The 13,073-nt window shown below is 47.1% G+C and overlaps 1 protein-coding gene, 1 non-coding gene and 1 pseudogene across 2 annotated transcripts; all 3 read right to left on the bottom strand.

The window, feature by feature from the left end:
• Positions 1–2,858: 2,858 nt before the first annotated feature.
• LOC120912467 lies at positions 2,859–3,013 on the bottom strand (annotated as a pseudogene).
• A 1,085-nt stretch (positions 3,014–4,098) lies between these two features.
• LOC120912471 lies at positions 4,099–4,257 on the bottom strand. Its single transcript, XR_005743072.1, has one exon. It is a non-coding gene; the product is annotated as a U1 spliceosomal RNA (small nuclear RNA).
• Positions 4,258–4,709: 452 nt separating this feature from the next.
• On the bottom strand, positions 4,710–10,172 carry LOC120909482 (zinc finger protein OZF-like). Its single transcript, XM_040321259.1, has 3 exons — positions 10,140–10,172; positions 8,896–9,037; positions 4,710–6,173 (listed from the first exon to the last, which is right to left on the bottom strand). Exons 2-3 carry the CDS (start codon positions 8,957–8,959, stop codon positions 4,984–4,986), a joined length of 1,254 nt encoding a protein of 417 aa, XP_040177193.1. The 5' UTR covers positions 8,960–9,037; positions 10,140–10,172; the 3' UTR covers positions 4,710–4,983.
• Positions 10,173–13,073: the final 2,901 nt, after the last annotated feature.

The raw sequence follows: 13,073 nt of genomic DNA, 5'->3' as shown, positions 1-13,073 counted from the left end.
TAAGTCTACTACGCTGTCGTATCTTGGGCGCATATTTACGCTGGCCGCCAGGGGCGCTTCCATTGATTTACGCGTCGAATATGTAAATGACCTAGATACGCCGATTCACGAACGTACTTGCGCCCGTTGCTGTAATCTACGCCGTTTACGTAAGGCGTACGTCCTGCGTAGAGTTATTTCACTTAAAGCAGGGGTAAGTCATGTTGGGGTATGGACCAGGGAACAGCCGTCGTATTTTACGTCGTTTACGTAAGTCGTATGTGAATAGGGCTGGGCGTAGGTTACGTTCACGTCGTAGGCATTGAGCCGTCGTATCTTAGGGAGTATATGCGATTCTGAGCATGCGCGCACATGCGCCGTTCGTTCGGCCATTTATTTGCATGGGGTCACGGTTCATTTACATGTATTACGCCCTCCTTCAACCTACTTTGAATTAGGCGGGCTTACGCCGGCGCAAGTTTGGGAGCGAGTGCTTTGTGAATACTGCTCTTGCCTCTCAGAGTTACGTCGGCGTAGCGCATATGAGATGCGCCGATCTATGTGAATCTGGGCCATTATATTTTTAAATAATTAAAAAGAAGATAATGAAAACACCAATAAACATCAATAAACCAATAAATTGATAGTGTTTTATTATTCCTTAATGTAAAACTAAATAATGAGAAAAAAATCTGAAACATAATCAAAACATATATATATATATACACATATACAGTATACTTTAATTTTGCTATACCTATCATCAATATAAAACAGAGTCATTTCTTTATTAGCACAAGTAGATTATACCTCAGTTTAATACATTTACAACATTTCTGTAAACGAAATAGATAAAAACAAGCTAAAAATGTATGTACAAAAAGTATACAAATTACTTCCCAGCACACATCAGACCACAGATTGTAATTTCACTGCAGCTCTCCTCCACCATCCACACTACATTCTCCGACAGCTCTCCTCCACCATCTACACTACATTCTCCGACAGCTCTCCTCCACCATCCACACTACATTCTCCGACAGCTCTCCTCCACCATCTACACTACATTCTCCGACAGCTCTCCTCCACCATCCACACTACATTCTCCGACAGCTCTCCTCCACCATCCACACTACATTCTCCGACAGATCTCCTCCACCATCCACACTACATTCTCCGACAGCTCTCCTCCACCATCCACACTACATTCTCCAACAGCTCTCCTCCCACCATCCACACTACATTCTCCGACAGCTCTCCTCCACCATCCACACTACATTCTCCGACAGCTCTCCTCCACCATCCACACTACATTCTCTGACAGCTCTCCTCTCACCATCCACACTACATTCTCCGACAGCTCTCCTCCACCATCCACACTACATTCTCTGACAGCTCTCCTCCACAGCTCTCCTCCCACTATCCACACTACATTCTCCTCCACCATCCACACTACATTCTCCTCCACCATCCACACTACATTCTCCGACAGCTCTCCTCCACCATCCACACTACATTCTCCGACAGCTCTCCTCCACCATCCACACTACATTCTCCGACAGCTCTCCTCCACCATCCACACTACATTCTCTGACAGCTCTCCTCTCACCATCCACACTACATTCTCCGACAGCTCTCCTCCACCATCCACACTACATTCTCCGACAGCTCTCCTCCACAGCTCTCCTCCCACTATCCACACTACATTCTCCTCCACCATCCACACTACATTCTCCTCCACCATCCACACTACATTCTCCGACAGCTCTCCTCCACCATCCACACTACATTCTCCGACAGCTCTCCTCCACCATCCACACTACATTCTCCGACAGCTCTCCTCCACCATCCACACTACATTCTCCGACAGCTCTCCTCCACCATCCACACTACATTCTCCGACAGATCTCCTCCACCATCCACACTACATTCTCCGACAGCTCTCCTCCCACCATCCACACTACATTCTCCAACAGCACTCCTCCCACCATCCACACTACATTCTCCGACAGCTCTCCTCCACCATCCACACTACATTCTCCGACAGCTCTCCTCCCACCATCCACACTACATTCTCCGACAGCTCTCCTCCACCATCCACACTCCATCCACACTACATTCTCCGACAGCTCTCCTCCCACCATCCACACTACATTCTCCAACAGCACTCCTCCCACCATCCACACTACATTCTCCGACAGCTCTCCTCCACCATCCACACTACATTCTCCGACAGCTCTCCTCCCACCATCCACACTACATTCTCCGACAGCTCTCCTCCACCATCCACACTCCATCCACACTACATTCTCCGACAGCTCTCCTCCCACCATCCACACTACATTCTCCGACAGCTCTCCTCCACCATCCACACTACGTTCTCCGACAGCTCTCCTCCACCATCCACACTACATTCTCTGACAGCTCTCCTCTCACCATCCACACTACATTCTCCGACAGCTCTCCTCCACCATCCAGGGGCACATGCACCATAGGCTTTTCGTTCCATTTCCAACCACCCGACCGGCCAGTGCAGCCCTCCACCCCTGCCAGCAACCCGGCGGATTCGCATGGTCCTACCCCGTTCCACCATACAGGGCATTACCAGCTCCTCCTACCGGATCGCTGACAGAGATAGCACTTACACCAGCCAGCCAGAAGGCCAGACTAGAACGCGGCAAAAAGACCAACACCAAGCGCAGCACCCATCCTCACCAGGAGCACCCTTCCAGATGGCTCAGACTCAACCATGGGCCGGCCCCCAGTAACTGTCGGGCAGCACAGCATAGTCCCTGCTGAAACCATCCTTCCAGGTGCAATGACGTCATTGGATTGCATCCACCCTCCCCATGTAGGAGGTGCTTCAGCGCTCCGCTGACAACTGATAAGGACAGATACCACACCCAGTCCCAGCCAAAAGGCCGAGAAGCGTCAGGGAAGACGCCACGATCAGCACGGCCGGAGTGCAATGGCCGAGCCTCGCCCTGGGAGAACCACCTTCATGATCATGGTGTCTCCCCTGCCAGGTAAGGCTTTGAAGATTTTTTTTTTTTTTGAAAAGCCTATGGCGTGTGAACACACCCAAAAAACTCCACCCGGTGCAGAAAAAATGTGCACACACATAAAGAGTGTTCACAAAAACGTGCAGACAGGTGCAACGTCAAGTGGTCCTCCTGTGAAGAGGGACCCAAACCCTGATCCCCCGGGGCGTTAGGCTCCAGACGGGGACTGAGGTACTGTGGTCCGAGCAACCGAAGCCGACACGGACCCAACTTCCTCGGAGGGACTGCCGATACAGAACCCTCCCAGTACTAGGTGGGGCTCCCCCGAAGGGAGACCCCATGAGAGCAGGCGAACTAAGCCAGAAGGCCATGTCCACCCACTCCCAAGACGTTCAGGGCTGGCCCGAGGACCCGCACCCTACTAATCACACAGTGACAAAACGTGCACAACAAAAAAAGACAAAAAAGTGACAAACACAGGCTTAAATAAAATAAAGTGGGGGAAGGGATAGTGGAGAGGAGAGTGAAAGAAGTGGCCATTGTGGTGAAACAATGACCAGGCCCTCCGGCCAGGAATAAAAAATTCCTCCGGTCCTAGCCAAAAGGCCCGGCCCAGGAGGCAGGTGCTAAAAAAAGCGTGTATCTGGTGCAGTGACCGTGGTATCTTAAATCAATGTGTCCCTCACACACAGTGATCTTCAGATACCCCTGGACTGCCACTCCAGGGGCACATGCACCATAGGCTTTTCATTCCATATCCGACCCCCCGGTGCAGCCCTCCACCCCTGCCACCCAACCCGGCGGATGTTCATGGTCCTACCCCGTTCCACCATACAGGGCATTACCAGCTCCTCCAACTGGATCGCTGACAGAGATAGCACTTACACCAGCCAGCCAAAAGGCCAGACTAGAACTCGGCAAAAAGACCAAGACCAAGCGCAGCACCCATCCTCACCAGGAGCACCCTTCCAGATGGCTCAGACTCAACCATGGGCCGGCCCCCAGTATTCTGTCTGGCAGCACAGCGTATTCCCTGATGAAACCATCCTTCCAGGTGCAATGACGTCATTGGATTGCATCCACCCTCCCTATGGAGGTGCTTCAGCGCTCCGCTGACAACTGATAAGGACAGATACCACACCCAGTCCTAGCCAAAAGGCCGAGAAGCGGCAGGGAAGACAACCACGATCAGCACGACCTAGAGTGTGCAATAGCCGTGCCTCGCCCTGGGAGAACCACCTTCATGATCATGGTGTCTCCCCTGCCAGGTAAGTATGGAGGCTTTGAAGATTTTTTTTTTTTTTTTTGAAAAGCCTATGGCTTGTGAACACACCCAAAAAAACTCCACCCGGTGCAGAAAAAATGTACACACACATAAAGAGTGTTCACAAAAACGTGCAGACGGGTGCAACGTCAAGTGGTCCTCCTGTGAAGAGGGACCCAAACCCTGATCCCCCGGGGCGTTGAGCTCCAGACGGGGACTGAGGTACTGTGGTCCGAGCAACCGAAGCCGACACGGACCCAACTTCCTCGGAGGGACTGCCGAAACAGAACCCTCCCAGTACTAGGTGGGGCTCCCCCGAAGGGAGACCCCATGAGAGCAGGCAAACTAAGCCAGAAGGCCATGTCCACCCACTCCCAAGACGTTCAGGGCTGGCCCGAGGACCCGCACCCTACTAATCACACAGTGTCACAAAACGTGCACAACAAAAAAAGACAAATGGAGGCTTTGAAGATGCTTTGAAGTACCAAGAAACCGACATGGGGGATATTTTTTAAAGCAAAGCAAACACAACGTGTGAGCAGGACTGTTAGGTCACCATTTTATTTAGTGAGAGGAGCTTTGATTGGCTTTCAAAAAAGTGTTTTAAAGCAAGTGTAAATGAGCCCTAACTGAAATATTACTTTTACAAAGATACATTTCTCTATTTTTCATCATACGGTTGTTCTGTGTACTGAATGAGTCAAGCTACTAAACGCACCCATATATCTCTCAATGCCGTCAGCGAGTGTGTGTCCTCTGATGTCTATTTAAACTTCCTTTAAACCTAAAACATTTTCCGCACTCCGCACAGGAAAAAAGACCCTCACCCGTGTGAATTTTCTGGTGTGCAACAAGGCATGCTTTCCTAGCAAAACACTTCCCGCACTCTAAACAAGCGAAAGGGCGCTCGCCTGTGTGAATTCTCTGGTGTTCAACGAGCACTGCTTTCTGAAGGAAGCTTTTCCCACACTCTGAACACGAATAAGGACGCTCTCCAGTGTGACTCCTCTGGTGCACCACAAGATCTCCTTTATGAATGAAACATTTCCCGCACTCTGAACACGAGAAAGGGCGCTCCCCTGTGTGAGTCTTCTGGTGCTTATCAAGTTTTCCTTTCTGACTGAAACATTTTCCACAGTCTGAACATGAAAAAAGAGGCTCGCCCGTGTGAATACTCTGGTGACCAGCCAGATATTCTTTCCTAGAGAAACATTTCCCACACTCCGAACAAGAAAAAGGCAATTCACCTGTATGAATTCTCTGGTGTGTAAGGAGTACGATTTTCTGTGTAAAACGTTTCCCGCAATCCGAACAGGAAAAGGGACGTTCTCCTGTGTGAATTCTCTGGTGTCTAACGAGGTCCCCTTTCTGAAGGAAACATTTCCCGCACTCTAAACACGGAAAAGGGCGCTCGCCCGTGTGAACTTTTTGGTGCTCAATGAGAACTCCTTTCCGAGGGAAACATTTCCCGCACTCAGAGCATGAATAAGGACGCTCGCCCGTGTGAATTCTCTGGTGCAAAAGAAAGTATCCTTTCTGGGGGAAACACTTCCCGCACTCGGCACATGAATAGGGACGCTCAGCCGTGTGATTTTTCTGGTGTCTAATCAGTGCTTTGCTGTCAGTGAAAGATTTTCCACACACCGAACACGACATTGAATTCTCTCCTGTGTGGACTCCATTATGACCTAAAGAAGATTCATTGGGATTAGATGAACTTGTTGATCGATCTGAACTGTGAGAACGTAGATGGACATCCAAAGTCGTAGTATGGGATGTATCAGGAGATCGGTCATTGTTGGTGTGATCCATTGATCTTAGTAACTGGTAAGAATTTATTCCTGAAGAATGTTGTGCAAAGTCATTATCTTCATTACTGTGTGAGGATATAATAAAATGTTCCTCTGAGGTATTCCTGCAGTGTCCATCTGTAGGAAAGCAATTTTTAGATAAATGTTATGAGTATAATAATAGGTAAGCAAAAGTCAGAGATCCCTCAAGTAACCCAACTTTTTATAATCCCAAGACCACTGAAGGTGAAAAAAGAAGTTTCCCCCATATGCGCTGCTGCAAAAAATATGGAACAAACTTAGACAGATGCAGGAGGTGGAGGGGTTCACAGGTTTCAGCCCGATTTGGGAAAATAGGTACTATGAGGAGCTGCTCTCATTGGACTGTGGGGCGCGGTGGAGAAGACATGGTGTTACGCTTCTGAAACATATTTTTGTTGCGGGTAAGTTGATCCCCTTCCCTGAAATGAGGGAGAGGTATCGCCTTCCACAGTCTATGTTCTTCCATTACATGCAGTTGAGGCATGCTGTGATAGCGCAGGCAGGGGGGGCCCCGTGGGTTCTTTCGAAAGCGCCGATATTCAAATTTATGGCCGAGGTGTCTCAGTTTAAGGGTTTTATTTCTGATGCTTATTCAATGATCTTAAATATCTACTTAGATGACTTTCCCCTTGGGGTGTCCACGAAGTGGGAGAGGGACATGGGGGCCTTCGAGGATGAACAATGGGAGGAGGCACTTCAGGCAGTGCAGTTGTGCTCCCTGAATGTGGCCCAGCGGTTATCCCAATTGTATATTGTGCTCAGAGTGCATTACACACCCGTCAGACTATTTAAAATGGGGATAAGGCCAGACTCCAATTGCACTAGGTGCGCAAGGGACCATGGCGACCTAATCCATTTACTGTGGCGGTGCCCCAAGCTTCATTTATTCTGGTCAGGGGTCGTGGCTCTCCTTAACAGAGTTTATCTGACTAACATTCCTGTTGACCCGAAACCGTGTCTTCTTGGTATTATAGATGATGCATCACTGGACGACAATAGCAGGCAAACCATGTTGAGAGCTCTGTTTCAGGCCCGTAGGCTAATCCTTCGGCATTGGAAGGCAGTTGATCCTCCAACGTTGAAGGAATGGATTGCTCAAATGGGTGACACCATAAGAATGGAGAGGTATGTCTATCAACACAGGGGTTGCTCGAGAAAATTTGAACAAGTGTGGGCCCCATGGTTAGATTCCCCTGGCTTATCCCCGGTAGATCTGGTCATGGATAGGTTGCTTAGATAGATGGGGGGGGGGGGGGTAGTCAGCCATGGTGGGGCAGTCAGAGAGTGGGGAGTTTGATTCATTGGATTTATCGTTTGTATGTGATTTGGGGGATGTGGGTATTCTAGTGGGGCTAGTGCCTTTTAAATAGTGGCCTCGGACTGAGGTCTTATGTTGTTTGGGAGTCTGCGGTGCTTTATGTGTGAACTGTCATTTGCACTGGTAGAATGTTTCGGTGATGTATTAATGAGCTGTGTACTTGCTGTGATTTTCTTTTCTGTTTAAAAATGTTTTGTTTTTCTCAATAAACATATCTGATTTAAAAAAAAAGAAGATGAAAAAAGGCCTCCTGAGAATCCTCCTCTCTGCAGGAAGGATACTGGTTGAGCCAACATTCCGCCGGGAAATAATTATTTTATCCACGTTGGTGAAAATTGGACCAAACTTTACATGGGTTTTCTGCCTTCATTTTGGTTGACAACTTCGGTGTCGGTGATATCACAGAATGTGCCTTTTCAGTTCATTTTACATAATGAAACATAGTCACGTCGTTGGGTTGAAAAAAGACAAAAATCCATCAAATCTAACCACGGAAAAATAAGTACATTGAAACCCGTCTTCACAAAAAACCTAAAACCTCAGCTGATCCGAAAAAAAAGAAAATCCCATAAAAAAGATGGTCCAGTTTGCTCCAACAAGGAATAAATTCTGTCTAATCCCCTAAGGCAGGGGTCTCCAAATTGTGGCCCTTTGCTAGCCTGTATCCAGCCCTTGGGACTTTGGGCCAGATCCACAGCCAGGCGGCGCAGCGGAACGTAACCTATTTAGGTTACACCGCCGCAAATTTTCGGGCAAAGTGCCCGATCCACAAAGCACTCACCTTGAAATTTACTTTGTAAAAGCAGCCCTAATTTTGCGACGGCAAACTAACACTTACGGAGAATTAATGAAGGGAAAAACCTTTGTGGATCTCCGTAAGTGCTAATTTGCATACCCGATGCTGGATTTCGACGAGAAATGCCCCCAGCGGCGGCCGCGGTACTGCATCCTAAGATCCGACAGTGTAAGTCCATTACACATGTCGGATCTTAGGGATATCTATGCGTAACTGATTCTATGAATCAGCCGCATAGATAGAAACAGGGATACGACGGCGTATCAGCAGATATGTCTGCGTATCCCTTTTGTGGATCTGGCCCTTTATTCCTCCCACTGATATGAGGCACTATTCTTCCTACTGACGCCAACAAGGGGGCACAATTTCTTTCACTGATACCAATGATGGGATACAATTACTCCTATTAATAGGGGCACTACTCCTTATCCTACTGATCACCAACCCTGAGGCCATATTTACTCTCACCAATGCTGGGCCCGGGATCATCTTCTACCCCCGCTGGCCGCAATCCGGCCCTTCTAAAGTCTGAAGGACAATAAACTGGCCCTTTGTTTGAAAAGTTAGAAGACCCCTGCCCTAAGGCAATCATGTAAATCTTGGATCAACAATGACAAGTTGATGATCATATATGATGGTAAATGCACACTTTATACTCATAGAAGTAAAATTAAAATGTGAACCGTTTAGTGTTTTTTACTTACTTGTGTCCATATGTAGAGAAGATTCCTCCTGTTTACTTTCCGTAATCATCTCCCCCTCCTCCATAGACTGCTGATCTCCACTCACCAACCTCTCTACTTCTTCCTCCTTATCCTCAACTTTGATGACTTTTAGTTCTTCACCCTAAACCCCAAAAGATGATAAAATACATTTATAAAAGGGAAAAGGAGAGTAAGTTAAAGGATATCCTTTCATAGATTAGAATACATTTTTAGGTCTTTTCTACCTGATGATGGTGAGGGATGGTGTCACCCTCCTGTGTGGAATCCCAGGAATACAGACATCTCTCTGGTGGGTTCCCATTACTGGATCCATCTGTAGGAAACACACACACTGACTGAATACATTGTTTCTATGTGTTTATCAGATGATGGGGGGGGTCTAGGTGGACCCTCCGTACTGCTCCCTCCTTTACAATAATGTGCACCACCCTACAGTTTGGGCCCCACTGTTAGCTGGGAATACAGAGGACAGGGACATCTCTCTGGTGGGTTCCCATTACTGGACCCATCTGTAGGAAACACACACACTGACTGAATACATTGTTTCTATGTGTTTATCAGATGATGGGGGATCTAGGTGGAGCCTCCGTACTGCTCCCTCCTTTACAATAATGTGCACCACCCTACAGTTTGGGCCCCGCTGTTAGCTGGGAATACAGAGGACAGGGACATCTCTCTGGTGGGTTCCCATTACTGGATCCATCTGTAGGAAACACACACACTGACTGAATACATTGTTTCTATGTGTTTATCAGATGATGGGGGGGGGGGGGGGGGGTCTAGGTGGACCCTCCGTACTGCTCTCTCCTTTACAATAAAGTCAAATCTAACCTGGTGGTGTAAAGAGGTGGAGGATTCTCCATCATGACGTCCTTGTAGAGATCATCTTACCTGATAATGTGAAGGTCTACAGATCCTCAATCAGCAATCTAAACACCAAAACGTTTTCTGTATTTAGTGCTCAGGACTCACCTGTTTTGATATCTAGAGAAGGTTCTTCCTGTTTGAATGTCACTATCATCCCAACTTCCTCCATAGACTCCTGGTAACGCATCACAGTTGTCTCCTCTTCTTCCTCTTTAACCTCAACTTTCATATATGTCTGTTCATCAAACTAAATCAACAGAACGATAGAAAATAACATTTAAAATGTGAGCACCAATAGGCTGAGACTATGTAGATGAGTATAATCTCATACAGTCTGGGGACATTTAGCACTCTACCTGATGATGGTGAGGGATGGTGTGACCTTCCTGTGTGGAATCCCGGGAATACAGAGGACAGGGACATCTCTCTGGTGGGTTCCCATTACTGGATCCATCTGTAGGAAACACACACACTGACTGAATACATTGTTTCTATGTGTTTATCAGATGATGGGGGATCTAGGTGGACCCTCCGTACTGCTCTCTCCTTTACAATAAAGTCTCCTCTTACCCGGTGATGTGAGGGGCGGCTGATCCTCCATCATGACGTCCTTGTAGAGATCCTTGTGTCCTTCTAAATACTCCCACTCCTCCATGGAGAAATAGACAGTGACATCCTGACACCTTATAGGAACCTGACACACACAATGATACCGTCACCATCCAGACACATCCCTTGTCTGTTACTGGATAATGTCCCAGAATTCCCGGCACCGCTCACCTCTCCTGTCAGCAGATTAATGATCTTCTTGGTGACTTCTAGAATCTTCTTGGCACTGGTTACCTCTGTTGTCAGACAGTGAGGTGGAGGCGCTGTGATGGGGGATGACCTGTGAAGACGGCTGCTGGGTGGTAATGGGTCACCAAATGTTTTCTTCACTACTTCGTAATCCTGTGTAAAGGGAGAAAGTAACAATTATCACTGCAGACTTCCAAGAACTCTCCTGACCAGTCCATTTGGTCAACAAACTTCTAGGACTTGTAGCTCTGTATTTCCTGTGTACTGCTGTCTGAGCATTGGGACTGCTGGGACTTGTAGTTCAGCATCAGTTGCGTGCTTATATCTGGACACTAGGGCTTGTGGTGCCACCCTGACACAATCGTAATTGTTGATGGAGTTGTGGTGCATTGGAACATCGACGCACAGAAACCCCCTGAATAAGCATCCATCACCTTGAGTCCCTTGTGCTTATCCTCCGACTACTGTCTCTGCACTTGTAGTTCATCACAGAAGGGTAACTGGGTGTATATATAAAATAATATCTTGTTACCTCCTCTGCTGCCAGTTCTAGAAATGTCTCCTCTCTATACTTTCTCCCGGCTCACCTTTTACCCAGGAACTTATTTTTTATACCTGACATCACTTCCTGTCTGCGCCTTACACTACTTCCTGTCTGTGCGTTCCACTGACAATAAAGGAGCTCCCCACCTTGTGGAAATTATATATACTACAGCTTACATTTTTTTTACATTTCACTTGTTGCCTCACATTATTATTATTATTTCAGGTACTTTTATAGCGCCGTCAATTTACGCAGCACTTTACACATTCCTTTCATCTGTTTTACACACCTGGATTATACCTTATATATAATGCAGACAAAAAAGAATAAAAAAAAAAAAACACACAAAATATGAAACTAGAGAATGAAAACCAAAAAAAATATTCCAAGCTTTGAACATCTCACGGAGCTCTGTTCAATCCATCATCCGAAAATGGAAAGAGTATGGCACAACTGCAAGCCTACCAAGACATGGCCGTCCACCTAAACTGACCGGGCCGGGCAAGGAGAGCATTAGTAGTGCACTCCACAAATCTGGTCTTTATGGAGTGACAAGAAGAAAGCCATTGTGGAAAGAAAGCCAGAAGACGTCCTGTTTGCAGTTTGCGAGAAGCCATGTGGGGGACACAGAAAGAAGAAGGTGCTCTGGTCAGATGAGACCAAAATTTAACTATTTGACCTAAAAGCAAAATAATATGTGTGGGAGAAAACTAACACTACACATCACCCTGAACACACCATCCCCACCGTGAAACATGATGGTGGCAGCATAATGTTTTGGGGATTCTTTTCTTCGGCAGGGACAGGGAATCTGGTCAGAGTTGATGGGAAAATGGATGTAGCCAAATACAGGACACTCTTATGCCTTGTACAGACGACGTACTCTTGTACTCACGATGAAAAAACAGATTTTTTTTATATTTGGACGTGAAAACTGGTCGTGTGTATGCTTCCTAGCAGTTTTCTCGACAAAAAAAACTGCCCGCAAAAAAATTTAAACCAGCTCTCTTTTTTCTCGTCGTGTTTCCCATCAGTTTTTTTCTCGTCGCGAAAAAACGGTCGTGTGTATGCTTTTCCGAGGGGAAGAAAACGTGCATGCTCAGAATCAAGTATACGAGACGGGAGCACTCATTCTGGTAAAACTAACGTTCAGAATGGAGATGGCACATTCGTCACGCTGTAACGGATTGAAATGCACAAAGACTGAAAAGTGCGAATCGTCTCTCACCAAACTTTTACTAACATGAGGATCAGCAAAAGCAGCCCAAAGAGTGGCGCCATTTGAAAGGAACTTCCCCTTTATAGTCCCGTCGTATGTCACCGCGCTTTGGTCGGACGTTTTTTTTCATGAACATGTGTATGCAAGTCAGGCTGGAGAGGAATCGCGTCGGCAAAAACTTTGTTTTTTTTTCCTGCCGAAAAAAAAGTGGTCGTGTGTACGAGGACCAAATTCACATCGGACCAAATTCACATCGGAATTCCAACGGAGCAAAAGAGAATATGTTCTCTATGTAAACTCTGATGGAATTCATCTGAATTACTGATGGGGCATACACAAGGTCGGAAATTTCGATGGAAAAAGTCTGTCGGACGTTTTCCATCGGAAATTCCGATCGTGTGTACGGGGCATTTGAGTCTGCAAAAGACCTGAGACTGGTGCAGAGGTTCACCATCCAGCAGGACAACGCCCCTAAAGTACAGCCAGAGCTACAATGGAATGTTTTAGATCAAAGCATGTTCATGTGTTAGAATGGCCCAGTCACAGTCCAGACAAAAATCCAATTGGGAATCTGTGGTCCCCTAATATAAGTCCCCCCTCCCCCATAGAGACCTTCATTAGAGAGAGACCCCCCCATAGCGCCCCATTCTGTTGTATTGTCTATGCCTTACCGGCAGGAGGGGCAGTAACTGGCGCCGCTGTAGGAGTTAGGGGGCAGAGCTGGCTGAG

This window comes from Rana temporaria, chromosome 8 (genome assembly GCF_905171775.1).
Source record: "Rana temporaria chromosome 8, aRanTem1.1, whole genome shotgun sequence".
Lineage (NCBI taxonomy): Eukaryota > Metazoa > Chordata > Amphibia > Anura > Ranidae > Rana > Rana temporaria.
This window is presented reverse-complemented; position numbering and strand designations above follow the sequence as displayed.

Excerpts from the sequence above, each read along its gene's own strand:
- LOC120909482 (XM_040321259.1), bottom strand. The coding sequence starts at position 8,959 with ATGGAGGAGGGGGAGATGATTACGGAAAGTAAACAGGAGGAATCTTCT. Across the intron at positions 6,174-8,895 it reads TTCTCTACATATGGACACAA|ATGGACACTGCAGGAATACC; the intron begins GTAAGTAAAAAA and ends GCTTTCCTACAG.